General features: G+C 61.4%; 1 protein-coding gene across 2 annotated transcripts; it reads left to right on the top strand.

Moving 5' to 3' along the window:
* The first annotated feature begins 1,905 nt into the window (after positions 1–1,905).
* On the top strand, positions 1,906–20,032 carry RABL6 (RAB, member RAS oncogene family like 6). Of its 2 annotated transcripts, XM_044440082.1 has the most exons (16): positions 1,906–2,098; positions 4,894–5,028; positions 5,251–5,298; positions 5,936–5,965; positions 6,987–7,039; positions 7,643–7,734; positions 8,583–8,723; positions 9,633–9,738; positions 10,680–10,783; positions 12,215–12,561; positions 12,912–13,068; positions 14,840–15,055; positions 15,619–15,973; positions 17,030–17,198; positions 17,715–17,773; positions 18,222–20,032. In XM_044440082.1, exons 1-16 carry the CDS (start codon positions 1,969–1,971, stop codon positions 18,429–18,431), a joined length of 2,352 nt encoding a protein of 783 aa, XP_044296017.1. In that variant the 5' UTR covers positions 1,906–1,968; the 3' UTR covers positions 18,432–20,032. The 2 variants fall into 2 exon arrangements, with proteins under 2 accessions (XP_044296017.1, XP_044296019.1); XM_044440084.1 differs by lacking the exon at positions 5,936–5,965 and having other exon boundaries at positions 1,907–2,098.
* The last annotated feature ends 5,577 nt before the right edge of the window (positions 20,033–25,609 follow it).

Below are 25,609 nucleotides of genomic sequence, written 5' to 3'. Positions count from 1 at the left end.
AGTGTGTGAAAATTCAGATATTCCAAATGAACTTGCAAGCTCAAAAATTGCGCGAGCATCTCCTAGAGAGTGCAAGCCGCTGGTCCCGCATTCAAAGATGCTGGTGGGGCACTTCTGACCATTTTGGAACAGAAATGGGTATTTATGCCCTTGTAGAACCCCTCCCATCTGCACCCGTGTTCCCTACTACCTACCATCTAATTTTGTGTGGCTGGAGGCCAAAGAGGATCAGACAGAGAAAAAGGCCTCCCGCTCCCAGCAGCAGGGCCAAAGCTGCCTCTTCTGCATGGCCTCCAAGCGGTGGAAGCTTTCAAGGGCTCGGTCCGCATTGACTAAAGTTGCCACGGTGGGAGGAAAGGACTGTGCCCACCCCTGGGCGAAGGGGCACCCCAGGGCGCCTGCCCGACCTCGTGCCTCTCCCCGAGGCAAGGTCCAGAAGTGGCGGGCCCTTCAGGGGCTGCTTGGGCAAGATGACCTGACTGGGCACCCAGGACCATCGCCTCGTGCCGGGATGGGTTAGCCTGTGGGATCAGCCGCGGGGCGAGGGGGGCCTGGGCGAGGCCGTGGCTGCAGGGGGCACACGGAAGCCGGCAAGACCCTTGTTCCTGGTGACCATCCGTCGCTCTGGCCCCTCGTTTCTTCCTCTTCCAGTCACTGAATATTCAGAAAATTCGGCCCTTCCCAGCAGTACTGGAGTGGTCAATACTTCACCTGTAAACAAGTATGAACAAAGACCAAAAAAATCCATACTTGCTTTTTGAAAGGTCACATTTTTAAGTGAATGTGGGAGACAGGCGAAAGTATTTATTGGAATACAAATGCAGAGAGGGAGGAAGAGTCGGTGTTGTGGTGATCGTGTTGTGGTGGTGATCGTGTTGCCCTCTAGCATCCCTTGGATCAAATCTCTACAGGGCCATGAAATTCACGTGGGGCGCAATTCTATGCATGCTTAGACAGAGAAAGGTCCTGCAGCCCCGGCAAAAATCGTACAACTCCGAGCACGTTGTAGGATTTTTTCTACTGCCCACATATGCATAGGATCGCGCCTGGAGTCCTTCTGTTTGACGCCTCTGTTCTTGCAAAAACCGAGTGCCTCTGAGCATGCCCAGAGTGCCTTCCCTTTTCGCGGAATACTCCCAGCGCCTTGAGCTGAGCTGGATGTATGGGGCAACCCAAGGGAAGCGCGTCGCACATCCAGCCGGGAGTCCCACCTGCTTGGACGCGGACGGGCGCTGGGACAGAAAGCGCGCGAGAAAGCGCTCACTGTTTGTGTCCCTCGCGCAACGCCGTACCCGTGCCCCGCCCACTTCCCGGTTGCTTAGCAACGGAGCCCAAGCGCCCCGGCGGAGGCCCGCTGGTCTCTGGCACGTGTCCCATCTGCCTGGCCGTCCGGCGCGCTCCGCTGAGCGCCTAGCACCGTAGCAAGTGTGACTGTGCGGAGGCGCTTCCCGCGGTTCCGTCCCTTGCGGCTCATGGATGTTTGCGTTTCATTCCTCTGGCCAGACCGACAAAGCCTCCCGCGCCCGCTTCCGTAGGCTGCGCCCAGCCGGTGCGGCGGCGGGGAGAGCGAGGAACCGCGTGCGGACGTGGCTTCGCCTCCTTCCTGGGCTGTCCCTCGCCCTCCCCCGTAGGCGGCGCTGACGCGGCCTCCCACGTGGCCGCCCCGCCTCCCTGGGCCGCAATGGCGCCGCGCGGCCCCGGGAGTGTCCCTCGCGCGCTGCCGTAGCCGGCTCGCTCCGCTTCGGCCTGCCCCTCCCGCCCGGTTGCCTGGAGAGGGAAAGAGGCCGAGCCAAGATGGCGGCGGCGCTGGCCCGGGCGGGCGCGGCGGAGCTGGGCTCGGCGTCGGGCGCCGCGCGGGCGGCCTCCCCTCCGCGGCCGCGGGCGGCGATGTAACTGGCCTTGCCCGCGGGCCCGTCGGAGCGAGGCCGAGCCGGACGCAGCCGCGGCCCTCTCCGCTGCCCAGCCAGGATGTTTTCGGCCCTGAAGAAGTTGGTGGGCTCGGACCAGGCCCCGGGCCGGGACAAGCCCATCCCGGCGGGGCTGCAGTCCATGAACCAGGCGCTGCAGAGGCGCTTCGCCAAAGGCGTGCAGTATAACAGTGAGTGGCGAGGCGGGGCGTCCGTCCGCGGGCCCGGGGGCGCTGCCGGCTGGGGGCTTCGGGCCGCTGCGGGGCATGGGACGGGGGCGGGGGGTTGAAGCCGTGCCCCCGGGGGAGCACGGAAGGAGCAGCTGCCGCGTGCTGGGAGGCTGCCGCCCGCCGCCGCCCGCCGGCCTGGCGCGCCGGGGGCCTCGCTCGGGCGAAGGCAGCGCCCCGAGGTTTCGCGAGGCTTTCGCGTGCGCGAGTTCGGTGCTGGGGGGTCGTGGGAGTGGGAGCCCGTGCGGAGCGGTGCCAGGCTGGCGGGCGGCAGCCGCGGATCCCCGTGGGCTGCGAAGCGCGCCGGCCGACCTCGTCCTTGGCTCGCTTCCCTTCCTCGCCCAAGTCTCCCTTTCAGGCTCGTTGCGAGGGGAAGAGTGGGGGGAAATTGTGTGCTGATTCCTAGGCGGAAAAGTAGGCTATAGATACAAGAAACGGGTGGGAAGGAGGCTTGGCTGCAGCAGAGGCTGAGTCAGATCCCATTTGGTTTCCTGCGCCCGGTATTGTTGGCATGCCCTGGCTGCGGCACCTCTCCCTCCAGAGATCTTGTTCCGTGCCAGCAAGCAATTTCTGACTTACGTGGCCCCGTGAAAACAAACCTTCCAAGATGTCCCGTCCACACTTCGCTCTTCTAAGTGTGGTTTCCTTTATGGATCCAAAACATCTCCTGCTGGATCTTCCCTTTTGTTTTCTGCCTTCTCCAGAGAGTCTTGCCTCTTCATGATGTGTCCAAAGTATGACAGCCTGAGTTGTGTCATTTTTGCTTCTAAGCAAAGCTCAAGCTTGATTTCGTCCACGTGTTTGTCTTTCTGTCAGTCCAGGGCATTTGCAAAGTTCTCCTCCAGCACCATGTTTTGAACACCTCTATTCTCCTCAGCTTTCTTCACTGTCCAGCTTTCACGCCCCTCAAAAAAACCCCTCTGCACTTTTATCCTTTGGAAACAGTGGAGTCACAGCAGTGAGGGTTACTATGGAGATAGGAAAGCTGCTTGCCAATTCAAGAATGAAAAGCTGCTGTTAAAAATAGTTGATGGAACAGCAAAAGCATTCCTAAGAAAATGCACAAAACAAAACCCGCCCTTGGAGGCAACGAAACAGAGCTGTCGGGCAGGGCATTTTGGAGGGCGTTCGCTTGCAGGGTCGCCATAAGTCGGAGACAACTTCTTGGTACGTAACAAATTCACTTCGCGAGAGAACAGGCAGAGCGCCTCTTTTAAGATGGCGCTTGATATTCTGGACGTACAGACAGTGCACAGAGCAGGGAAGTGGCTTAAATCAACGCCTGACTCCATCGTGGCAAATACCTGTTTTATTTTCTTAATGTAGATGCTGTCTGTCAGGACCCACCTAAGTGATCTTGTATTAGATAACCGTTTTCAATTGGCTGCTTGCATGATTGGGACCCTTTATATTGGGACTGAAAAGGATTCAATTGTAAAGTAATGTTTGCTGGGGCGAAAGAGCCCAACTTCAGGTATAAGGTGTTGGGATGAGAGCTAGAACTGCTTGGCCAAGAAAAAGAGCTTGGAGTTTTGGTGGACAGCTTCATGAGAGTGCCAGGCCAGTACTTAGTGTTGTGAAAAGGCTTCTTTGGTATAATTAAGAAAGGAATGGAAAATAAAATTGCCAAGATCTTGCTTCCCTGATACAAGCCTTAGAAGAATGTGTATGACTCTGGTTGCCAAGCGTAGAAATAATTTTCTGGGGTTGTAAGAAGTGGGGGGAAAGCAGCTAAAATGAGCAAAAGGCTGGAGCCGCTCCCTATGAGAAATGGTCGTAACAGCTGGCATCATTTGGTTTAAAAAGGGCAAGTAAAGGTAGATGTTAGAGGTGTGTGGAATTGTGTGTGGTGTGGAAAAAGTGGAGAAGGAGACTGTTCTCTTTCTTATAATGGCATCTCCCAGTGGGATCATCCCATGAAACTGCTAGGTGGGAGATTCAGGACTTCCTTCCCATAAACTAAGGCATTCACATCCACCAGTTTGCATGGCTTTTAAAAGGGAACTGGGCGTATTCACGGAGAAGAAAGGTTATCGATGGCTTCTAGGCCTGATTCCTCAACGTGCCTGCCTGCGTCTGCCACCAAGGCAGGAGGGTGCATTTGCGCTCCTGCTTGCTGGCTTCCTACTGGTTGGCTGCTGTGTCAATAGAACGCTGGACAGGGAGGGCCCTCGATCTGATTCGGCGTTGTTCCTGCGACTGGAGTATGTGGGAAGTACCTTATGCTATAGACTGTCTACGCCCAACGGTCTATAACCAGTTCCTTATCCCCGCTGTAACAGAAGTAACTTTCCAGAAGGTGAAGACCAAGATCAGCCTGGTGTTCTCCAGATGTTTGGGTCTATAACTCCCACCATTGGTCATGCTAGCTAGGAGTTGGCACCCCAAGCAGCAGGCGAGAATGAAGTTGGGGAAGACGATTGTGAGATAATTCCTCCAGCAGCGTGAAGGGGGTCGTGTCCAGTCCCTTGGTATGGTCCAAATATGACTTGGCCTTCTGTGTTGATTTGCTCTGCACATGCCACTGCTCTGAAGCACGTGAAGCAAAAAGTGCCATTTAAAAATCATCACATCAGACTCCAGTAAAACATGTACTAAAACGCGCTGTTTCCTACGGGTCGTATATTGCTTTGAATACTTCTTGCCTTCTCTTAACAGGGTGTCCTAAGAGAACAGACCCTGCAAAGGTAGATTCTCTGCTTGTGGGGGATGCTCGCCCCTCCGTCCCTCACGCAATTTTGTTCTTTCCTGTTGCCTAGTGAAAATTGTCATCCGAGGGGACAGAAACACTGGCAAGACCACTCTGTGGCATCGGCTCCAAGGGAAGAAGTTTGTTGAGGAGTACATTCCGACTCAGGAGATCCAAGTCACCAGCATCCACTGGAATTATAAAAGTGAGTTCCACTGGAGGTTGTGGGGGGGGGGCTTGAAAAAAGCAGCTTGCCCATTCCTGCAGCCTCCTCCTGCTCTATTGATTAATGCATTTTATTACTGAAATGCAGTGAGCCGCCTGAGGGATGGCAGGCGGGCTGGAGGCGGCTCTGGTCGCCTTGGCCTGCAAGCCTCTGGGCAGGCTTCCTTCCCTGAACACCGTGTGTGCTTGCTCCCCCTTCTAGCCACAGATGACATTGTGAAAGTTGAAGTCTGGGATGTCGTAGACAAAGGTAAGCCGCTCTCCTCTGTGCCTGATAGTGCAGTCATTCTTGGTCTTCGCGGAGAAATAGACACGGGTGTGTGTAGTTCACCTTTCTCTGTTGCTGGAAAGTGTGCTAGAAGGATCGGCATAGTATTTCTGAAACTGCACATGACGAGAAATGAATAAACACATCCTGCCTCTATAGAGAAGGGTCTCTTCTACGTCTGCGAGTGGAGTCAGTGCTCTAGCTTGGCTCTTTCCAGGTGGCCCCTCCTGGGGACTTGTAACTCCATTGTTCCCCCGCATTCGAGCTGCATCTGGTAGAGCGATGCAGAGTTTCCTGCCCTGGGCAGATGCTTCTCTGTATGAGTTGCTGCTCTGGTCTTGCATCCTTAGTTGGGATGTATGCTCAAGCTCCATGATGCGGGCTTCTGGTAGGCTAGATAATCTGTACTCTTTCTCACCTGAAGCTTTTTAAAGAGTGAATACCGTTCTATTTTTTTTTAATAAAGGGGGAAAATGCCTTAAGTGAAGATGTCTTATATGTTTAATTCCAAAAGAGAGAGACATAAGGTTTTTTTTTAATCCAGCTGTTACTGTTTAAAATATTTCCCATTTCATGATTTGCCTGTCTTTTTCTCTTTGCCGCATCCCAATGTGTTCAGGTCAAAAAATCCACCTCCGTGACTCCTTGGGTGAGACTGTAGCTTAGATCGTGGCTCCTCTGTAGCAAAGGGCTCTTGAGCCCGTGGAAGGGTGCGGAGAAGCCCTGGGTGCTTGCTTCCTCTGCCCCTCTTTCCTCTCGTGTGCATTTTTGTAGTTTAGCTCAGCTTGCTGTGCTCTGTGAGGTGGAACTTGAAATTGCTTGCAGGGACGGGGTGACGCATGTAGGATCAAATGGTGCTGATCTGGGGGGGCTTCAGTGCTCTCTCTGCCCCGGAAAATACTGATGCCGACCCCTTGTTTCTTTGGGTGCTGATGCTGCACCTTCAGCAGGCCGGGCACGCATAGCTCAGTCAACACACACACAGACACACACGCTCTCTGCGCCAGCTCGTGAAGCAGCCCGTGGCTTTTGCAGGACCGGGAGTCATTGAACCTGCTTGGACAGGATCCCACTGCGGTGCTGTTGGGGAAGGTGTTCCCAGCGTCCGAGCGGCACAGTCTGACAGTGCCTTTGGGGGAGAATGTGGGGGCTAAGAGGCACACGTGGCTTCCGCAGTCTTTGCAATGTTATTGCTGCGCCACCTGAGGCAAACTGGCCTTCAGGTGCTGAAGTTCTCTCTGCAAATCAAGCCCCGAGTTTCCGCGCCAGAAATATCGCTCCCGCTGCCGTGTGCAGAGGCAGGCCCATACCAAACCAGATGGCCATTGTCCTGTAGCTTTCCTGCTGTCTGGGGCAGCCAGTTTCAAGCGCCATGCACCTCCCGCAGCCACTGCCCCCAGTTTTGGAACCCCCCCCCTTCCAGGCAGATGCCTGCAGTTCGTTTCGAGGAGCTGCGGTGCCGCTGGCTGTGCTGAAATGCCACCCGGTTGAGTTCCTTGCCCTTCTGCCGGTCACGCCTGAGCTTCCCGGTATTCGCTTGCATCGCACGGGGGAAAATGTGGCCCACAAGCCTGGGAAAGGAGCGCTGCCTGGTGCACCCCCTCAGGCGTTCCGCCCTGGTCTCTCCTCTGACGTGTTCTCTGCCTGCCTCTCTCTTGTTCTTTCACTAGGAAAATGCAAGAAACGAGGGGATGGCTTGAAACTGGAGAATGACCCTCAGGAGGTGAGGCACTCGTCCATCACTGCTGCAGAGTCCCGTCCCATCGGGAGCGGTTCAAACGTCTCGCTCCCTCTCACGATGTGCTGCCTGGCGCGAGACTGGCAGATCCCCTGCGTAGCAGGACTCCTGCTTAGGGCTGCAGCCAAAAGCCAGAACGGACCTTTGTGTCCAGGATGTCGGTGTGAGCGCAGCGCGTGAATTCGGGGAGCCACAGCTTTACTTGCTCGTGTCTCAGGCTTGTGCCTGATGCGTTCGCTGAGGGTGGACCTGTCCAGCCTGGCTTCATAGAAGCAGGGGATCATACGGTTGGAAGGGGCTCAGCAGGCAGTCGGGTCCAGAGTTTGTATGCCATTTCTCATCTTTTGAGAAGAGCATGCCCAGAACCTTCTTTCTGCAGTGTGCCAAACTCTGCACGGTTAAACGGAATAGCAAACATGTTGCGGTAGGGGAGGCAAAACACCCGTCTGCCCGAAACTTGCAAATTGGGAGTAGCGTGTGCAGTTACTCAGGAAACATTGCTCAAGCTTGTCGGGTGCTTGCTGAAGCAGGGAAGCCGCCGCCGCCGCCACAAGCCCCGTTTTAGACTTGCTCTTTTCCCATTCTCAGGCGGAGTCGGAGATGGCTCTGGATGCAGAGTTCCTGGATGTGTATAAGAACTGCAATGGCGTCGTGATGATGTTCGATATCACCAAGCAGTGGTAGGAGGAGAAGCCGTACTTACTCTTTGTATCACGACTTGATTTTTAAAAGGGGACGGGGGAGGGGGGGGAAGCAAGCTGTGTATTCAGTCCGTAGTTCAGAAAGGGTATCTAACACCGAGAAAAGTTCAATTTTGCCTCCCGTGGAAGCTTTTCTGAGGCGTGTACATTGTGCAGTTTCTGAGAGAGCCCCGCAGACTTTCTAGGATGCCTCATGGGCTTGCGCTCGAGAGTTTAATCCCTTCCCAAAGAGCTACGAGAACATCGAGACCCAAATCCAAAAGTGTTTTGGTGAGAGAAAGGGAGAGCTGAATTCTTAAAGATGTCACAGGTGAAGGTAAAGAAGTCCTGCAGGTTTTGCTCCCCGCAGCCAGTGGCTGATGGGGGGCGGTGCTCATCTCTGTTTCTGAGGCTGGGAGCCCGCGCTGTCCAAAGGCGATCCTGTGGCCAGCTTGACCTTAAAGATGGGCAAGAATTAAATTACTGGCCCGATTCTTATGGTAGACCAGGGTTTCTTTTGTGGGCAATAGTTTTGAGGAAAATGGATCTGGAGAGGCCACGAAGAGCACCTGCCCTGGCCCGTGTTGCTGCCCGCTGTCACGTTCCCACTTGAGTGGACGGGAAGGTTTTGCAGTGTTCTCCGAAGACGCAGCCCAGAAGACTCCCGCTGGGCGGCAGGGGGTCCCTTGGCTCCGCAGGAGTGCAGCCACTGCCCCGCGGTGTCCCAGCTGGCGGGGGGCTCCGGGAGCTGCCCTCCCTCCGGAGGGGAGGTAGGTGAGGAGGGCCTGGCTAACCTTGGGTGGCTCTGACCATGCCTTGCGGCCTCTGTTCTGTTCTGTTCTGTTCAGGACCTTTAACTATATCCTGAGAGAACTTCCGAAAGTACCGAACCATGTTCCTGTGTGTGTGCTGGGGAACTACCGGGACATGGGTGAGCACCGGGTGATCCTGCCGGATGACGTGCGGGAGTTCATCGACAACCTGAACCGGTGAGAGGAACCACCTGGGCGTGGAAGGGGGCGGCGTTCCGGCCACCGGGCCTCGGGAGCGCTCTTGGTGGATGCCGGGCGCTCATCTCTCCCCCATTTTCTCTGTCCAGCAGACCTGGAAAGCCTTCAGTACGCAGCCTGTTCCTTGCGCTTGTCGAGGCTGCTGGCCACTTTCCTTGGGTTACAAACAGCCTAACTCAAAGTAGCAAGCACTTTGGGAAGTGAGAGTAGCATCTGCCCATGTTTAATCCCATAAGAGTTTAATAGGAGTTTAATCTAGTAACAGGTTAATCCAAACCAGAAGGTCCCCCTCAGAATGGTTCTGAATCTGCCCCCTTGCTTGACCTACAGTCCTCCCAGAAGAGGCCGTGCAGCTCCATTCCTAGCAGAATCATCCCCTCGGAACAGCCCGCCAGGCAGCTGATTCTGCAGACAAACGCCCCACATTCCTTCTTTTCCAGCAGAAGTCCTGGGAAGAACCCTTCAGCTCAGGCACCGAGATGAGGGGCCCACGGGGGCTTCTGGTCCAGCAATTTTGGCAGGCACCAGGTTGGGGGAGGCTGCCGAGTGCGTTGCTTGGCTCGAGGGGTGGAGGAGCAGAATGGAAGCCATTCAGAAACCGTGCACAGGCGCTCGGGCCACTGCCTCGGCGCTTTGCTCTGGCCAGCCAGTTGCGGCCCCCTCTGAGCGGCTTCCAGGGAGAGCCTGGAAGTGGCACCAACTATTGTGTGTGTTCATGTTCTCCTCGGAAGCGCTGCGTGGGCATCACGGCCCCCAGGCTGGAGGCGGCCTGGGCGGGGGCCGGCCCGCCGGATGAGTGAGCACCCTCCCCTGCTGTCAGGGCCCCGTCTCCTCCCGCGTGCTCCTTCCTCACAGGCCACTTTCTTCTCCCGTCTGGTTTCTTGGCAGGCCTCCTGGCTCCTCATACTTCCGCTACGCCGAGTCGTCTATGAAGAACAGCTTTGGCCTCAAATACCTGCACAAGTTCTTCAACATCCCTTTCTTGCAGCTGCAGGTAAGACCTGCGTGCTCACCTGGCGGGAGGAGTGGGGCGCCTTCGCCTGCAGTCTGGCGATTATGAAGGTGCCTGTAAGAGCGGCATTCGCACTCGCACGCCGGCATCGCTAGGGCCCTTGGAGGCAGTTTTGATCAGCTTCGAGTTACACGGTCTGGTGTGCGTCTCTCATGCATGTTTCATTGCAAAAATAGAGGCTGAAACGCACCTCGAGGCTGACCAAGCAGCCCTTGTGGAAAAGCACTTAGCAACCGACCTTTCCGATCGGTTTCTGCGTGTTGAAAAGGACTCGCTCAAGTTGGTGAAACCCAACCAGGCTCAGTCCCGGTGCGTCACTTCTGCCGGGAAGCGGAGACGGGGGCTGAATCGGGGGCAGGCACTCGGGGGCAGACGTGCTCGTCCAGCACCACCCGCTCCACCCACAGACCCCTCGCCACGCCTTGACGGCTTGTGGCCCGGGCGTTCCATTGCGGGGGACGCATCGTCTGAGTGGAAGGGCGGTCCCCGTGAAGCTGCGGGTTTGGCTTCCCATCCTCTCCAGAGCAGGGCTTTCCGAAGGATCCCCCTGGTTGCCTTCCAGAAGATTTCCAGGGATAGTTTCCAGTAACGTGGTAAAATGGGGGGTTTTGAATTAAATATTTTCCGACTCCCCCCCATCCTTTTTTCAAACTGAGTTTCTCAACAAGTCCCTGTGCCCCTGCATTAAGGTGCCCCCCCCCCCGGGAGACGGCCCTGCGGGCGGCTGCGCTTCTCAGTGTCTCGCAACTCCCTTCTCCTTAGCCAGGGCGGCTGGTTAATTCATGGCCCTCGGCCTCGCTGGCTGATGCTCGGTGCCGACACCGGATCCGACGGCCTCTGGGCAGCCACCGCGAGGATCAGTTACGCTGCGGCCCGCCCTGCTCGAAGCCGCTCTCACCCACGCCTCCCTCCCTCTCTTGCAGAGAGAGACGCTGCTGCGGCAGCTGGAGACGAACCAGCTCGACATCGACGCAACGCTGGAGGAGCTCTCGGTGCAGCAAGAGACCGAAGACCAGAACTACGAAATGTACGTCTGTCGGGTGCCCCCGGCGAGGCCATCCGTGTGCTGCGCCCCAGGAGGCCTTCTGGTGGCTGCCCCGCCGGTGCCAAATTTGCACTGCCAGCTTTCACCACAGTGTGTCTTGATACGCTAAACGGCTCCCTGCCGCACCCCCCAGGAATCCCTGGGATTGCAGTTTGGAGAGAGCCGTGCTCCAGGGCTGCACCCTCTGGCAGGGGTGCGTGTCTTCAGGGAGTTGGCTGGTCGGCTATTGATGCCGGCCGCCCTTGGCCAGCGATGCTGCTGGTGGGTTGGTCTGGCCAGCACACAGAAGGGCATCCGAGGCGCGAAGAGACCGGCACGCTCCCTTCGCTTCCCTGCCTCAGTTCTCCCCTTCCAGCCCCACCCCAACTGATGCTCAGCGCCACGGAGCTTGTGGCAAGTGCTGGACACATTCTGCCCTCAATGGGCCCTTCTGGAGCCTGGATTTAGGTGTGGGGAGGGGCTCTGCAGACCTCTGCCTTCCCCTGAGCAGGAGTCTTCCCTTCAGTTCCAAACTCTGCCCAGCTTCTGTTTGCGCCAAGTTCACTGCTGGGGAGGTGGCAGTGCACCCCGAGCAAGGAGTGCCTCCCGGGCGGGCGGGCGGGCGGGCGCTCTCAGCCAGCAGCCCTGCAGTGTAGGGCAGAGATGCCCTGCGCCAGTGCGTGGCCTGTCCCCACTTGGATGCTGCCTCTCAGACGAGTAATCCCAGCACTGCCAGGAAGGTAACGACTGGCCATCCTTGTTCTGCAGGGCGGATCCGACCCGAGCACCCCACCTGAAGTGTTGACAGAAGGGGGGCTGTGCCGGATGACACCCGAGGCCTCTCGGGTTCCGCCCTCTGCTCCCACGGCGGCCTCCCTGGTGGCCAAGTGCACGTGCCCATGGGAAGCCCATGGGCAGGACCGGGGGCTGGGACCCCTGCCTTCAGGTTGCCCAGGAGGTGGCGATGAGAGCCCGGTGCTTGCAGCTCGTACCGGAAGCTGTCCGTGCCTTCTCCAAGCGCTGCAGACTCTCTTCTTCCGCACGGGCTTCATGGAGTCCTTGCCAAGTAGAGCTGGAAGGGGTGGAAGGCCATCGAGCCCCGTGCCCGGCTCAGAGCAGGACTCCAGGGAGAGGCCTCCCTGACAGATGGCAGGCCAGCTCCATCTCGAATGCCGCCAGGGTGGGAGAGCCCCGCATCTCCCCGGGGAATGGGCTTCCCAGTGATGCATCGGGGGGCGTTATGCAGGCTGTCCTCCCCACAGCCTTGGTATAAGTGGCCAATATGGACACAGCCAAGTTGGCAGGCCAGTGAAATGGCTGATGGGCTTCGTGGCAAAGGCTAGTGGGAGCGGCAGATTGCAGCGCTGGTGCAGAAGGGTCGCGGGGGCCAGTCCCTCATGCTGCTTGCGTCTCTCTCTCTGCCTGCTCCAACAGCTTCTTGGAGATGATGGAGGCCCGCAGTCGCGGCCCGGCCACGTCCCCGCTTGCCGCCAATGGGCAGAGCCCCTCCTCAGGCTCCCAGTCGCCCGTGGTCCCTCCGGGCAACACCTCCGGAAGTTCCAGTCCTGGCACCCCCCAGCCACCGCCTCCCTTGCCCCAGCAAAGCGCCGGCCACCCAGCCGCTCCCCCAGAGTCCCTCCTGCCTCAGCCTCCCGCGCCCCTGCCCGAGCCCTCGGCAGCCGTCAGCCCCGCCGCCGCAGCCCCTCCGACCCAGAAGCGGAGCATCATCTCTCGGCTCTTTGGGACGTCGCCGGCCCCGGAGGCTCCCCCACCCCTGCCAGGTGAGCGTGCTTGCTCCTCAGGTCTCCGCTGGGTCCTTGCTCGTTCGTTGATTTCGTGGAACGCCTGCCAAGTTCTGCCCTTTGGGTGCAGAATGTCTCTTTAAAGTGGCCCTTCTGCCTTGCTGCACTGCCAGACTTCAGCAGCAAAGTGGCTTTGTCTCCTGAAAGCAAGGGGGAGGCGGCCCTTGTGTGTCGAGTGCGTTGGAGGCCTCCGCATCTCTTCCACGAGGGCTGCGTTAAACCGGGCGACACAGTGAGTGGGCTCTGCGTGAGGCACGTGCTGGGGGGGAAGGACGGGCGCTGGGAGGTTACTCCGGCTGACGCGCTGCTCTCCTCTCCCCTCCTCTCAGATGCTGGCATCACTGCTCCCTCCGCCCTGCCTTCGAAAGTGCAGAGCGTGGAGGACTTTGTCCCCGAAGACAGTCTGGACCGCAGCTTCCTAGAGGACCCTGCACCGCCGAAGGAGAGGGAGAGGCTCACTGCCAAGGGCCGTGGGGACAGCGACAGGTGAGCGGAGCCGAGCGGCGCCCCAGCGGGGGCGCCTTGCCAGGGCTCCGGCTGTGGTGACACAGGCACGGGCCTGCCGGCCTGCATCGTGCTGCCGACGGCCATCTCGGCCACCCCGTGCGCCCGGGGCTCTGGGGCACGCGTCCCGCTCCTCTTGCGGCAGGGGCGATGCTGGCGAGAGCTGCGCATTGCCCTGCCCTCTCACGGCCTCTGGAGGCCGCCTCCGCTCGCCTGGCCCGTCGCTGCCTGGAGCGGCAGGCACGCAGCTCCCTCGCAGTCCTGAGCCGTTCCTAAGGGCCCGCCAAGACCCTCAGGGTCATTCTGTGTGGCCACGCATGGCAGCCTCCAGGCCCAGCGGAGGGGGTGCGGGCCTCTCTGGCGTGCAGGAGCCTTCGGGGCCTTCCCTGGCAGTGTCCCCAGAGTGCATTTGCTCTGCCTCCCAGCCAGGAATCCACACAGTGGGCCGGGGGGTCCACCCAAGTCTGCCCCACCTCAGACCACAACAGGGTCTTGTCCCCCAAAACTACGCTTTGAAGGCAAGCGCACTAAGCAGCAACTTCCAGTGGACAAAATCGGCCACAGCCGTATGCACGGAACGTGGCTGACCGGAGGCACAAGGTGGCCTCGTGAATCCTCGGATCGTCCCGTCAGCACCGGTCACGGGAACCAGCAGGGATCTCTCCCAGCCCTGCGAGGAGCAGAGCCGGGCTGTTCGGCCTGCCAGGCAGGGCTCTGCCTCCGCCCTGCAGGGGCTGCTCTGAGGCGCAGCTGCCCCCGAAGACGAGGCCGTTGGGTGGGCTCCATCCCCCTTCTTTGCGCTCGGCTGTGGTAATGCTTCTGCCACCGGCTGCTGTGAAAGCCGGGCCTGGAAGCCCCTCGGCCTCGCTTGCCCTCCCTCAGCCACGCGCGCGTCTTCCGGGCGTTCCCGGACATGCACTTGGCTCGGGGCAGGCGCCTTGTGCAGCCTCCCTGGCTCAGGGTCCGCCTCCCCCTCCCGGGCGATGGTGCCGGAGGTGGAGTTGGCTCAGCCCCATGGTCGCCGTGCAGGCGTCGCCGCGTCCCCCTGCTCTGCGCTCCGGGCTGCTGAGCCAGAATGCATGGTCCCCCCCAGGTCTGCTTTGGGGCACCGCGATGGTCCCTCCCTCACTGCAGCGCTGCCTCCGAGAAGAGCGGGGGGGGCGCTGGTGGCTTGGCATCCGTCCCCCTTTCTTGGGAATGACCCAGTTCCTCTGCTGGCTACCAGTGCCCTTTTCCAAGATCGTGGTCATGGCTGACAGCTCTCTTTGAAGAAGAAAAGGCCGAAGGACCGGGCCTTTTCGGTAGCCTTGGGTGAAAATGGCGTGCCCCTTCCCTGGCTCGTCTTCCCCGGCAGGGAAGACGGTGCTGGCGGGCTTCCCCGAAGGGCAGGGGCTGCTCCCCCATGGGCCCAGCCGGGCTGGGGGCTCGGGGCTCGCTCACCTCTCCATTCGAAAGACCCCTGCCTGCAGCACGCTGCGGTCCGGTTGCCTGGGAAGCACGGCATGCTCGGGTAGCACTGGCGAGGCCCTTCGGCTCTCGGCGTAACGGCGGGACGCCTGCCTTTTGTGCCAGGCAGTATCTTGAGCGAAAGGGTCTCTGCTGGGAGAGCTGGGAAGGGGCCCCGGGGGGCCGTCGACCTTCCTGTGCGGCAGGCGGCCCTTTGGTTTTCGAGGGGGCTTCTTAAAGGTTGCCCGGCACTGCTTTACCTCCCCCGGCCGCAAGCCTTGACTTTCCCCACCGACGTCTCCTGCAGTGACCGGGAAGCCCCCGGGGGGAACCCCCTCGTGGCCAGCTTTCAAGAAGACCTGGATGCAGAGGACCATGTGCCCAGCAAGCCCCCTCTGGGGGCAGAGCTGGTCCCAAGCCAGAACGTTGCGCTGTTGAGCGAGGAGGAGTCCGGAGAGGAGCCGGAGGCCAGGCTCAGCACCGTGGCGGAGGAAGACACCGACCCGGAGCCGGGGGCCAAGCGGTATGAGGCTGCCGGGAGCGGTCGGCGAGGCCTTTGCGGGTGGGGAGCTGAAGCTGGCCCCGTGGCCTCTCCGCGTGCCTTCACCAGCCCGTGGGGAGCACAGCGTTTGCTCTGGAGCCGGGGCCTGTCAGATTCTGGCTCGGGCTCGCCCGGGTTGCGAGCCGCTCTGTGGCTTTGAGCTTCCACAGGTACCGCAGCCCGGCCAGAGTTTGCGGCTGCTTCCCTCTTCATCTGCCCAGCTTTTCAAGCCTGCTTTTGTCTCCTTCCTGGAGGGGTGGGCACAACAGTATCTTGCTCACGATTTGCGGATTCAGTAGTGCCAGCTCACCATCGGTGCAAAGCGTGGCTTGTAAACCGGCTTCCGTTGTGGCTTGTAGGCTCTGGCTTGGCGGCCTCTCACAGACGTGGGTTTGGCATGTGAGCCGACGCGAGTTTGGATGCCACGGGCTTTGCGCGACTTCAGTGCACACCCCGCTCTGCTCTTCTGTGCTCAGGGCAGGGGGAGAAGCGAACTGAAGGTGGAGTCGCCCTGAGCTGACCACTCTCCTTTCATCCTTCTCTAGAGCTACCAAAAAGTCGTCAAAATTCCACAAACCAGTAGCATCTATCAAGGCAGCTGACCTGATGGCTCCCACCAGCTTCCCTGCCCCACTGGGGCTGGAGCCAGGCGGGAGCACCCAGCTTCCCGTGGCAGCTGCAGCCCCGGGCACCCCTGCCCCAGTGGCCGTGGCGGCAGCGGCAGCCCGGCCCCCAAACGCTGGACCCCAAAGCCAGGCTTCCGTGCCCAAGCAGAAGAGGGACAAGCAGGAGGAATCGGAGAGCGACCCCGAGGGACCGATCGCCACCCAGATGCTCTCCTTTGTCATGGATGACCCAGACTTCGAAAGCGAGGAGTCGGACAACCAGAGAAAGAGAAGCGTAAGTGTCCCGAGCCCGTTTTTGGTAGCTCCGCCGAATGGGCACAGCTCATTGATCATCCCACTTCTGTGAGAGGAATCAGGGCGGTTTCCTCAGGGCTGCGAGGCATCAGAAGAGAGCCCGTGCTCCTGCATCAGCATGTGAGATGCTGCTTCACGAGAGGCCACGTGCCGCCTCCTGTGGGCCGCATATTTTAGGCCAGTTTGTGTGGTTTCTAAGCTGCAGGATTTGTAGCTGACAAAGGCCGTGGATTTAATAGCTCCACCTGCAGTTTCTTCCGAAGACTTGCAGAACCAAATTTTGCCCAGGCAAAAGTTACCGTTTCAGCGTGTGCTTCTCGAGGCAGGGTCCTAGAGGCCCTTCAGAACTGCCCTTCTTGGCTGTGCGTGTCCTCTGCAGATGCAGGCTGGGCGGCCCCCCTCCCTGGCCACGAGAGCTCTGTCTGGCCAGCTCCCAGGAATCCCACGCAGCCCCGCTCCCTGTGGTTTCTGGCAGTTGGTTTTCGGAGGGAGGTGGCCTTTGGAGAGGCCGTCCAGCCCGAACGCAAAGCTCCCACATCCCTGAAATTCGAGAGTGGGGTGTGAGGAGTGTTCTTGGCTCTGCCGGGGGCTGGTGGCCTGCAGGAGGGGGCCAGTGCTGGGCGGTCTCCTCTGTGATCATTCTTCCGGGGGGGGGGTCGAGTGCGCATTGGTTGTAGGCGTTTAAACAGGGGCTCCGTAATGCTGGAGGCTCTGGAAACGGTGGCGGGGGGAGCCAGGAGCAGGCCCCACAGCACCTTGCTGTTCCTTTGGCCCAGTCCCTCCGAGCTCTTCTTGCGTGTGCCCCTGCGCTGAGCTGCAGCCGGAGCCCCAGTGGCCTGGGCACGTTTAGGCAGAAGAAAAGCCTGCAGCTCCACAGCTAGCCGTGCCGCTCGAGGCCTTTCCTCGGTGCGGCCGTTGGCCGAGAGCACCAGTGCCGGGCGGCGTGCGATTGCCAAGCCGAGCGCAGGGGGCTCTGCCTGGAAGAAGGCAGTGGCTGCAGCGGAGGGCTTGACCCGTGTGGCGCCTTGGTGTCTAGGACGAATTCCCCGTGCGAGAGGACCTCTCCGACATCTCTGACGAAGAAGCCCCCCCCAACGCCCCCCCGGCCGCCAAGCCCGTGTTGCACTCCTTCAAGCCGAAGAATGACTCCGATCTCTTTGGGCTGGGCCTGGTCGAGCCGGGCCCCAGGGGCAGCAGCGAGGAAGGTGAGCGTGCGCCGCTCGTGTGCCAGCCGCGGAAGGCCAGCGCCAGGGCCCCGTGAGACCCTCCCTCCCTCGCGGTGCCTTCCCCCGGGGACCGAAGGGGAGGCCGTGGGCTGGACTTGGCCTGTCGCTTAGCGTCTTGCAGGACCCCGAGGGGAGGGGGAGGTGCTGGAACAGCCCCTGCTGCCGCAAGCCGGCCGTCGCTGGCGACGGGGCTGCTCACGTGGCTACCCGGGGTCCCTCTGGATCGTGGCCGCCCAGGCGGGGCTTGCAGGAACGGCCGCGGCGTCTGCAGGAGGGCCATGCCCCCTGCCTGGGCCGGCCTGTGCTGTGTGCGAGGGGCCCTTTCCTTGGGGGAGCAGGCGCCGGCCGCCCTGAGCCGGGGCCAGGCTGGCTCTGCGTGCCATCGCTCTGTGGAGCCACGCGAGGGTGTCCGCGCCTGGCGACAGGTGGACTGGGTGCCGCTGCCGCGTAGCGACAGGTGTGCTGATTGTCTCTACCTCCCCACGCTGGCTGCAGATAAGCCATCTTCCAAGGAGAAGAAGACGAAGAAGAAGAAGAAGAAGAGCGGCAAGGAGGTGCGTGCTCTCACGTTTCCCCAGAGCAGTGTGCAAAAGCAGCTGAACACGCGTGCGCCAGGGGGCAGCAGGGCCCCGGACGGTCCCCCGCAGCGGTTGAGAGCCCCCAGAGTGGAGCGGGGCGCCATGGCGAATCCCCCGAAGGGACCGGCTTCCCCTGAGCTCGTCTGCTCGCTCTTTTCATCGAAATAGATATTGGGGCGAGCCCCCAGCCCCCACCCTCCTTCCCCCACACTCCTTCCCCCGCTTGTGGGCTGCGCAGAGCTTGTTTCTGGCCGCAAACACGTCTTCTCCCCCTCCAGACGCCCGCAGGTCGGCTCCCGGTCAGCCTGTGCAAGCCGGGCTGGCATGCAGTCGGGGGTGGGCTCATCGGAAGAGACAGCCTGGCCTTTCGGGACCCCGGGCCTGCCTTCCGTCTGTCCAATGCGCGCTTTCTGCCCTCACACAGGAGGAAGAGAAGGCCGCAGCGAAGAAGAAGAGCAAACCGAAGAAGAGCAGGGAGCAGGACGAGGGCAAAGACGAGAAGGAGCGGAAGCGGAAGAAGAAGCAGCCGCGAGGCAGAGAGAGGAGCAGCGAGATAGACGAGCTGGAGGCCTTTCTCGGGGGCAGGGCAGGAGCCGGCAAGCAGCAGGGGGGTGGAGACTATGAGGAGCTGTAGCCCCCCGCTGTGCCGACGTCCTGGTGGTCAGCTGCCGGTGGCTGCTCTCAAGCTGGACCCTGGCCGGGAGGCGGATGGGCGAAGCTGCCGTGGCTCCTTCCTGCCACCCGGACCGACTGCACCCCACGGACAGGTGGGATCCAGAGGGGCGCTTGCTGCCTCCTCCGGGCTCCTGGCCCGGCCGGGCACCTTCTCTGCTGAGGCCGGGGCTCAGCAGAGGGAGGCGGACGAGGGGCCCCTGGGGCCAGACTGCTTCTCTCCGGAGCGAGGAGGCCGTTCGTGGAGGCACGCTGCTCTTTGTGCTCCGGAGATCACCAAGCCTGACGACGGAGCCTTGCTGTTTTTTACCAGAGCTGTGGGCTGGTGGGGCGAGTCCTCCTCCGGGACCTTGTGGGGAGAATTGTGGTGCTGAGCTCAGCTGCAGGGTTACAGCTGGGGAGGCCAAGGGCAGGCCGGGCGGGGCGACCACCCTGTGGGGCAGCCCGGCCGTCCTCTGGCTGGGGGCACAGAGACCCCTCTGGCTCGTGTGGCTCCAGGCGTCACACCGCTTAGAAGCTGCTGTGCAGTTCGGGAAGGAGAGCCGGGGCCCCACTCGGAGCCAGTGCGGGAGGGGAGGGCCGCCTGCCGCGCCTCCCCTCGGCTGGCCTCTCGCTGTCCCGGGCAGCCGCCGACTGCGGCCAAGTGCCTCTCAGGGACCCGGCTTGGCGGAGGCGTGGAGGGGCAGGGACGGCGCTCTGTGGGGCAGGAGGGCCCCGGGACGGCCGCCGCCGCAGCTCCTCGGCCCGTGCTTCCGCTCCTACTGGCCCCGCCACTGGGAGGGTGGCCCCTCCTGGCCCAGAGCCCAGGGGGTCCTCTCCCCTCCTGCACGCACGGCTGGAAGCGCCACCCGTCCTGGCTGTGCAGAATTGTGGCCCTCCCTCCCTGTCTGTCTGCCCGCCCGCCCGCCTTGGTGTTTCCGCGGTGGTTCCTTCCAGCAGGCCCCCTCCCTCTGCGCAGGCCTCCGCATTGCCGTGCTGCCCCCCCCCCCCCCCCCCCCGGCCAGCTTCGAGAGACCCCGGCTGATCCTTCCAGGGCATCCCGTCGCCCTTGTGCTGCCGTGTGCGGATTGGACTCGGGCTGCTGCAACATTCCCCCGGCCCCCGGCCCCCGAGTGACTCCCAAGCTGTGCTCGCCTGTGGCCGCTGCTCCGGATCCAGGCTCCTCTTCAGCGTTGCCTCGGTAGGTAGGGAAGTGCCCCCTCGCGAGGAGCCCCCCTGCATGAACGGATCGCCATCTCAGGTATCCCATCAGGCCGTCCTCCCCTGGTCCCCGGTTCCATGCGCTGCTCTGCTCGCGGGAAGGAGGGGGCGTGGAGCGCGCCCCTGGCGCCTTCGCCCCCAGGAGGAGGCACGCCCAGGACCCCCTCCCCGGCACGTCCCCGCGCTGCTCCCCTGGCACCGTGCGCCCGCTGCTCCTGGTCCGGCTCCACGCAAAGTCCCCTGGTTGCAGCCTCTCTCGCTTTTTCCTTGGTCCTTTTTTCCCCTCCTTCCCGTTTTTGCTGGGGGGGAAATGCCCCAGCGGCGCATTCCTCCATTCCAACTTATAAAGCTCTCAGTTGTACACCTGTTTGTATCTGGCTTCATTTCTTGGAGGGGTGGAGGAGAAGGTAAGGGGGCCGCAGCCCTTCCCTTTCCCCTGCCCCGGCCGTGAGTGAGGGCGAATGCGTGTGCGCACGTGCGCTGTGGAAGGCGAGGGAGACGGAGCCTGGCGCCGGGCTAGCGGTGCCTGTGGGCCAGTTCCCCTGGATCTGGTGGGGCCCCGCTCCCCGATGCAGCGCGTGCCTCCTTTCGGGGGGCTGCACAGGACCCCCGCAGCGTGATCCAGGAGCACAGCTGCTTAGCGCGACACTTGTGGCACATTCCTGGGCCCAAGGCTCAGGTGCCCCCTGGCCCACGTCCGGAGGGGAGAGCTGGAGGGCCGAGCAGGGATTCCTCCTCGCCGCGGCCTGTGTCTTCCGTGCACTGCGGCCCAATACACGGAGTCGGCGCGGGCTGGCCGGAGCGTGCGACTCAAGGGAAGCTCAGACTTGCTGGCGACAGACAGAAGGAAGGACAGAAGCCGCTGCGCAGCCGCTGGGGCGAAGGAGCATTGCTTGCCAGCGGAGCCTGCGGAGAGGCCTGTCGGGCGCAAGCCAGTGGCTGGGCTCTGGCGCGGGGTGGCAGGCAAGCAGCTCGGACCGGAGTGGCTAAGCCTGGGCCAGTGGGAGAAACCCCCACGTGGAGCCAAGGAGAACGGGGTTGCAGAGTTGGGGGGCAGCCCTGAGACTCTGGGAAACCCTCCGCCTCCCCCCCGGCTGTCCGAGGGCGCTAGCCGAAGGAAACCTGCAGGCCGCCCCTCCTGTGCCCCGATCCCGTCTCCCTGGCTCCCTGCACTTCTCCTCTCCCCCACCCCACACTTTCTGCTGAGACGTTTTCCTGCGCTCAGATGCCTGCTCCCCTGGCTACACGGGGGGACCTTTTGGCACGTGGGGTGAGTTGAAGAGAGAGAGGGGGGCCTTGACGGACTTGAGGGTGCATGGAAACGGGCACACTCAGCTTCGTACCTTTGGTACCAACCAGCGGCGGGAGAAGAGGTGGCGCTTTGGTCAGGGCAACTGGAACATGAGGAGGGGCAGGCAGATGGGCTGGTAGAGGGAGAGGAGAAGCCAGGTGGGGTGGGGGGCACGGTTGGCCTCCAGCTGGGTGAAGCCCGGGGGTTGGAGCCCCACCCCGGGCTCTGCTTCCCACCCTGACGCTCCCGTGGCAAAGCCAGCCCGGCAGCCTGTCCTCTTCTCTGGGCCCGTAGGCCTGCCTCCCCACAGCAGGGGCTCTGACCCCCCCCCCCCCCGCAGGCTCTGTGGCAGCCGCCTCTGCGAGGCCCCCTCCTCCAGACCGGCCGTGGGCTGCAGGGTGGCGGGGCCGCTTCCCAGTCGTCTGTTCAGGTCACTCGCGTCTCTGGTGGGCTGCTCTTTGCAGTGCCGGGGTCTCGAAAGCAGAGTGGGTAGATGATTAAGAAACACGCCTTCCACTCCCTCGCCGAGGCTCTTGCACGAATGTGCGCAGTGATTCATCTCGGATGGAGCGCGCCATGGAGCGTGGGGGCCGGCAGCGCAGGTGGGGAGGCGGCATTCCCAGCTGGGAGCGGCGAGCTGTTTGGAGCCCACGCGCCTTTGCAAGCAAAGCAAAGCACAGCACAGCAAAGCACAGCAAAGCGGCTCCGGGGAGGGGGCGTCGGCGGGCTTTGCCTTTGGACCGCGGAGCAGCCTGGCTGCGCGCCCGCGTGGAGCCCGTTCTGGGGAGGCTGGAGAGCCGGGCTGCATTCTGCGGGGACCCTCCCCCAGCCCCAGTTAAGCCCCACCTGCCGTTTCCCCCGGGCGGCCTTCCAGGAGCAGCTGCCGGTCCCGAGAAGCGTCTTCCAGGTCTGTGCCGCTGCACGTCTCACTGGTGGGCCGGGGCTCCGGATGGGCCTCCTGCTGCCCCCGCCGCCCCCTCCTCCCGCGGGACTCCCGCCGGGCCCCGCTCGCGCCGGCTCGCTTCCGCAGCGGATGGCGGCTCCCTTGGCGGCCTGGGGAGCGCCGGGCACGGGGCCTGGTGGTGCTGGGGAGGGCGCTGGCCAGCGCCGAGGCCGGGCCCCCTGCGCTTGCCCGTCCCCAGGCCCCTGCCGCGCGGGGCTGCCTCCCCCCCACAGGCCCCGGGGTCCCTGCGTCGTGCCGTGCCCTTCGGGGGCAGCGCGCGTGCCGCCAGGCGCCTTCCTCGAGCCTCCGTGGCAGGCAGCCCGCCCCCTCTGGCGCCTCCTGGAACTGCGGGCCACCGCGGGGAGGGCTGCGCATCCGGCCCGGGCCTCGCCTGGCTCCGCACCCCGTGCGGCCCCACGGGCGCGCTCCGCGTCGCCGGGACGGTGCACCGAGGTGGCGCACAGGCGGAGCGGGCGCTTGGCGGGGCGCATCGCCCGAGGCGAGAAGGTTACGGCCACGCTTGACTGGCACGGAGGAGGAGGAGGAGGAGGAGGAGGAGGACCAGGACCGAGCAGCCGGCAAGATGCGTACCGGCTGGAAGGGAGCCGTGTGACCTGTGCGCGCGAGAGGATGGCGTGGCTCCAGCCCTCAAAAGTGGCCCTCAGCAATTCGAGACCCCCCCCCCGTGTAGGATTGCTAGGCTGGAATGGATTTTTGATTTTTAAATGGCTTGCACATGCAGACGTACGTGGCATGCATTAGCCTGCCCGGGTCCCGCTGGAGGAGGCAGGCCTTGCCCGCTTCTCGTCTAGCAGCAGGAAAAGAGGAACGCGACCTGCTCTACTTTGCGAGAATCCCGGGCTTGGCTTTTAGGCAAGCAGGTTTCTAGTCCTCACTTGACTGCACAAATGGACTTGAGGCGGGCAATGCCCAGTGAATTTAAATGTCCAAGGAATGTCTAAATAAAATTCCCAGCATTTGGGGGTCGAGGCTTTTGACTCGCTTCCCCAAATAGTTCCTTGCGACTCCAGATTCTGGCGTCAGTATAAATGCATAAATATTTTTTGCAGATTTGCAGATCTCGATTTTCAATGAAAGGTTGATTAATTTTACTCAGTTTTGGAAATGATAGACAATTTAGGTTTTCAAATTCAATTTCTCTTATCATAGACTCTTTTTGTAGGTGACGATCAAGGCACAAAAGAGACCGTCATTTACTCCAAATAATTGTAACACGTATGCAGAGTCGTCATGACTTTGCCTTGAATTTCTGCCCCTTTCCTCTCCCATCCCCGTTCAACAAATGTTCCTGCTTTATGGATGTGACTTCGCCACAGCAACCTGTGGGATAAGCCACTGCAAATTCTTGGGCTTGCCCTTGTGAGCCCTGCAGGAGATGGAAAGATTGTGCCTGCGTCCTGCACACAGGCCAGCGGGCCGGAACTGGCGCGTTTTGCAAAGCGGGCGGAGGCCTGGCTTTTCGCTCGCCCTTCTGTTCCCTTGATTTACGCCTTCTGCCTGCCCTCATTGCAGAAGCTTCCGAAAAGAGGCCTTTGGGATGGAACACGGCCATTTTCGCATCGTCGAGCGCACGAGGGCGTGTGCTCAGACCAACCCCACAGCTCCCAGCATGCCCAGCCAGCCGTTCCCAAGGAACACTGCACTTCTCCCCAGATCTGAAGCAGGGACTGCGGCTTTTCCGGGGCAGCAGGTTATTCTGGGTGGGCGATGGAGAGGCAGGGAACGGCACAGCCGCTGAAGCCAGGACATCCCCGTCTGGGTCTCGGGAAGCCCGACACAGCACGCAAGGGGAGCCCCTGTCTTTGTGGGGGGGCGGGCAGCCTTTTGCCCGCTGCACGGCTAAGGGCTTTGGGCCTGCCTTGTGTTCCTCAGGCCCCACGGAGGAGCAGACAAGCCAGCACAGCTCGGCAGGGACCGCCAGCTGCCTTGCTCTTGGATCGCTTGCCACGAGACAAAAGCATTTCGCTGCTCTGTTTTCCCGACCGCTGGAGAGAAGAGACAGAACAAGCGTCTAATGGCAATCTGAGCCCTGGGGCTTCTTTGCCACGATGGAGCGCTTGGGGAATCCTCAGTGCAGAAGCGGCTTTCTCCCCCAAGAGATTCAGGTCAGCGAGCCTGGACTTTTCCTTTCCGTTCTGCTTTCTTCACGGTTGCCCGTTGTGCTTCGCCCCGGGGGCAGCGTTCTGTCTCCCCTGGCCCAGTGAGCGAGGAGCGGGAACCATTCCCTGCTTCTGGAAGTCCAGCGGGTTGAAGCCAGGGGCACCGGAATGGCATCACCCACAGTGCGCTCCCACCAGACCCTGAGGAAAGCCCCGCTGAGCGGACCAGCTCGGGCTGGCTCTGTGCGAAAGGTACCAGTGTGTGGTGGTTCTGCAACCTAGTTGTGGGTCTGGATTCCAATACCCACCGTCCGCAGGAGATGGCAAGCAGAACCACGTACAGTAGAAATGTTTGCAAAAAGAAGTATTTATGTGGCAGGTTGCATTGTGAATCCACATCTCGGTTAGAAAAGGAGGGTGCAAAATTCTGAAATAGGCAGTTGGGGAAATGCAGGCACATGCAGAGTGTTTTTTCCTGTCTAAATAGGCACAGGGTTTTGCCCTCTAAGAGCATATTCCACATGGCTGCCTGAAAAATATCACCCTGTGGGGTTTGGCCCTGTGCATTCATTGTCCAATTTTTCTTTGCAAATTGAGGCATCTCTTCCACGTCCGGGAGGAGCAGCTAAGGCCTGGCAGAGCAGTTTTGCCTGAGCACCTCAAAGTCCCACCGCGTGACGTTGCTTCACTCGCCACTGCAGTTGGCTTGTCTGCAGTTCTTCTCTTTGACTCGCCTTGTGAAGCCCGAACCGCGAGGCAAAAGCGGGGAGGCTGCAGTTTGGTGCCCCGGGCTTTGCAGAGGGGCAGCTCGGGTCAGGCGGAGTCAGTCGTACACCTTCGCCACCCCCTGTGCTTGAACCGAGCCAGTTAAGCACCCCAAAGGAGCCCCTCGGGGGCCTGTTTGAAAAGGAAACTCTCTGGCCCAGGGAGCGTGATCAGGTCAGAGGCAGAGAGGTTGCTCCCAGAATGGCAGGCCCTGGAAGCGCACGGAGGGTCACCCTGCTGCGAACTTCTGGGGCCAACGGTGCCAAGCGCTTGGCCCATCCCACCCCCATCGCCCCAAGGGCTGAGCTTGCTGCCCGCCCACCCCCTGGGAGTCCGCCGGCAGGTTTTCCTGGCCAACCTGTGTGCGACCGGCACTTGCTGCTGCTTGGAGGCCGGGCGCTTTCCACCACGGGGTACGTTTCTGTAGGGCTCCTTGCCCTTCCGAACAGACAAAATCCTGGAATGTGGGGCAGAATCTTAGTGCCTAGGCCTCCCATTTGTTCTCTCTTGCCTGTGCTAGTTTTCCTTAAAAAAAAAAGCTTCTAGCCCTCATGGAGACAGATCCTGAGTGGCTGAGAGGCCAGGCCTGGTTTTCTTTTAAGAAAACGAATCCTGCCACTCTGCAGAGGGTCGGCCTGATGACCTCCATGCAGGTGGGTCTCCATGGCCGTTGGACCAGGAGAGAAACAGGCGCAGGGCGGCAGTGCGAGGGCGCCGGGGCGGGAGTGGGGCCACCCTGGCGCCCCCCAGGCCCCTCGGGCCGGCTGGGCCCCGGGGGGGGGCGCGGAGGAGCCCGCGGGGGGGCAAGGGTGGGGAGCGCG

Source organism: Varanus komodoensis, unplaced genomic scaffold, assembly GCF_004798865.1.
Source record: "Varanus komodoensis strain SLA01 unplaced genomic scaffold, ASM479886v1 scaffold36, whole genome shotgun sequence".
Classification (NCBI taxonomy): domain Eukaryota; kingdom Metazoa; phylum Chordata; class Lepidosauria; order Squamata; family Varanidae; genus Varanus; species Varanus komodoensis.
Note: the sequence above shows the minus strand (reverse complement) of the source record. Positions and strands in the feature narration are given on the sequence as shown.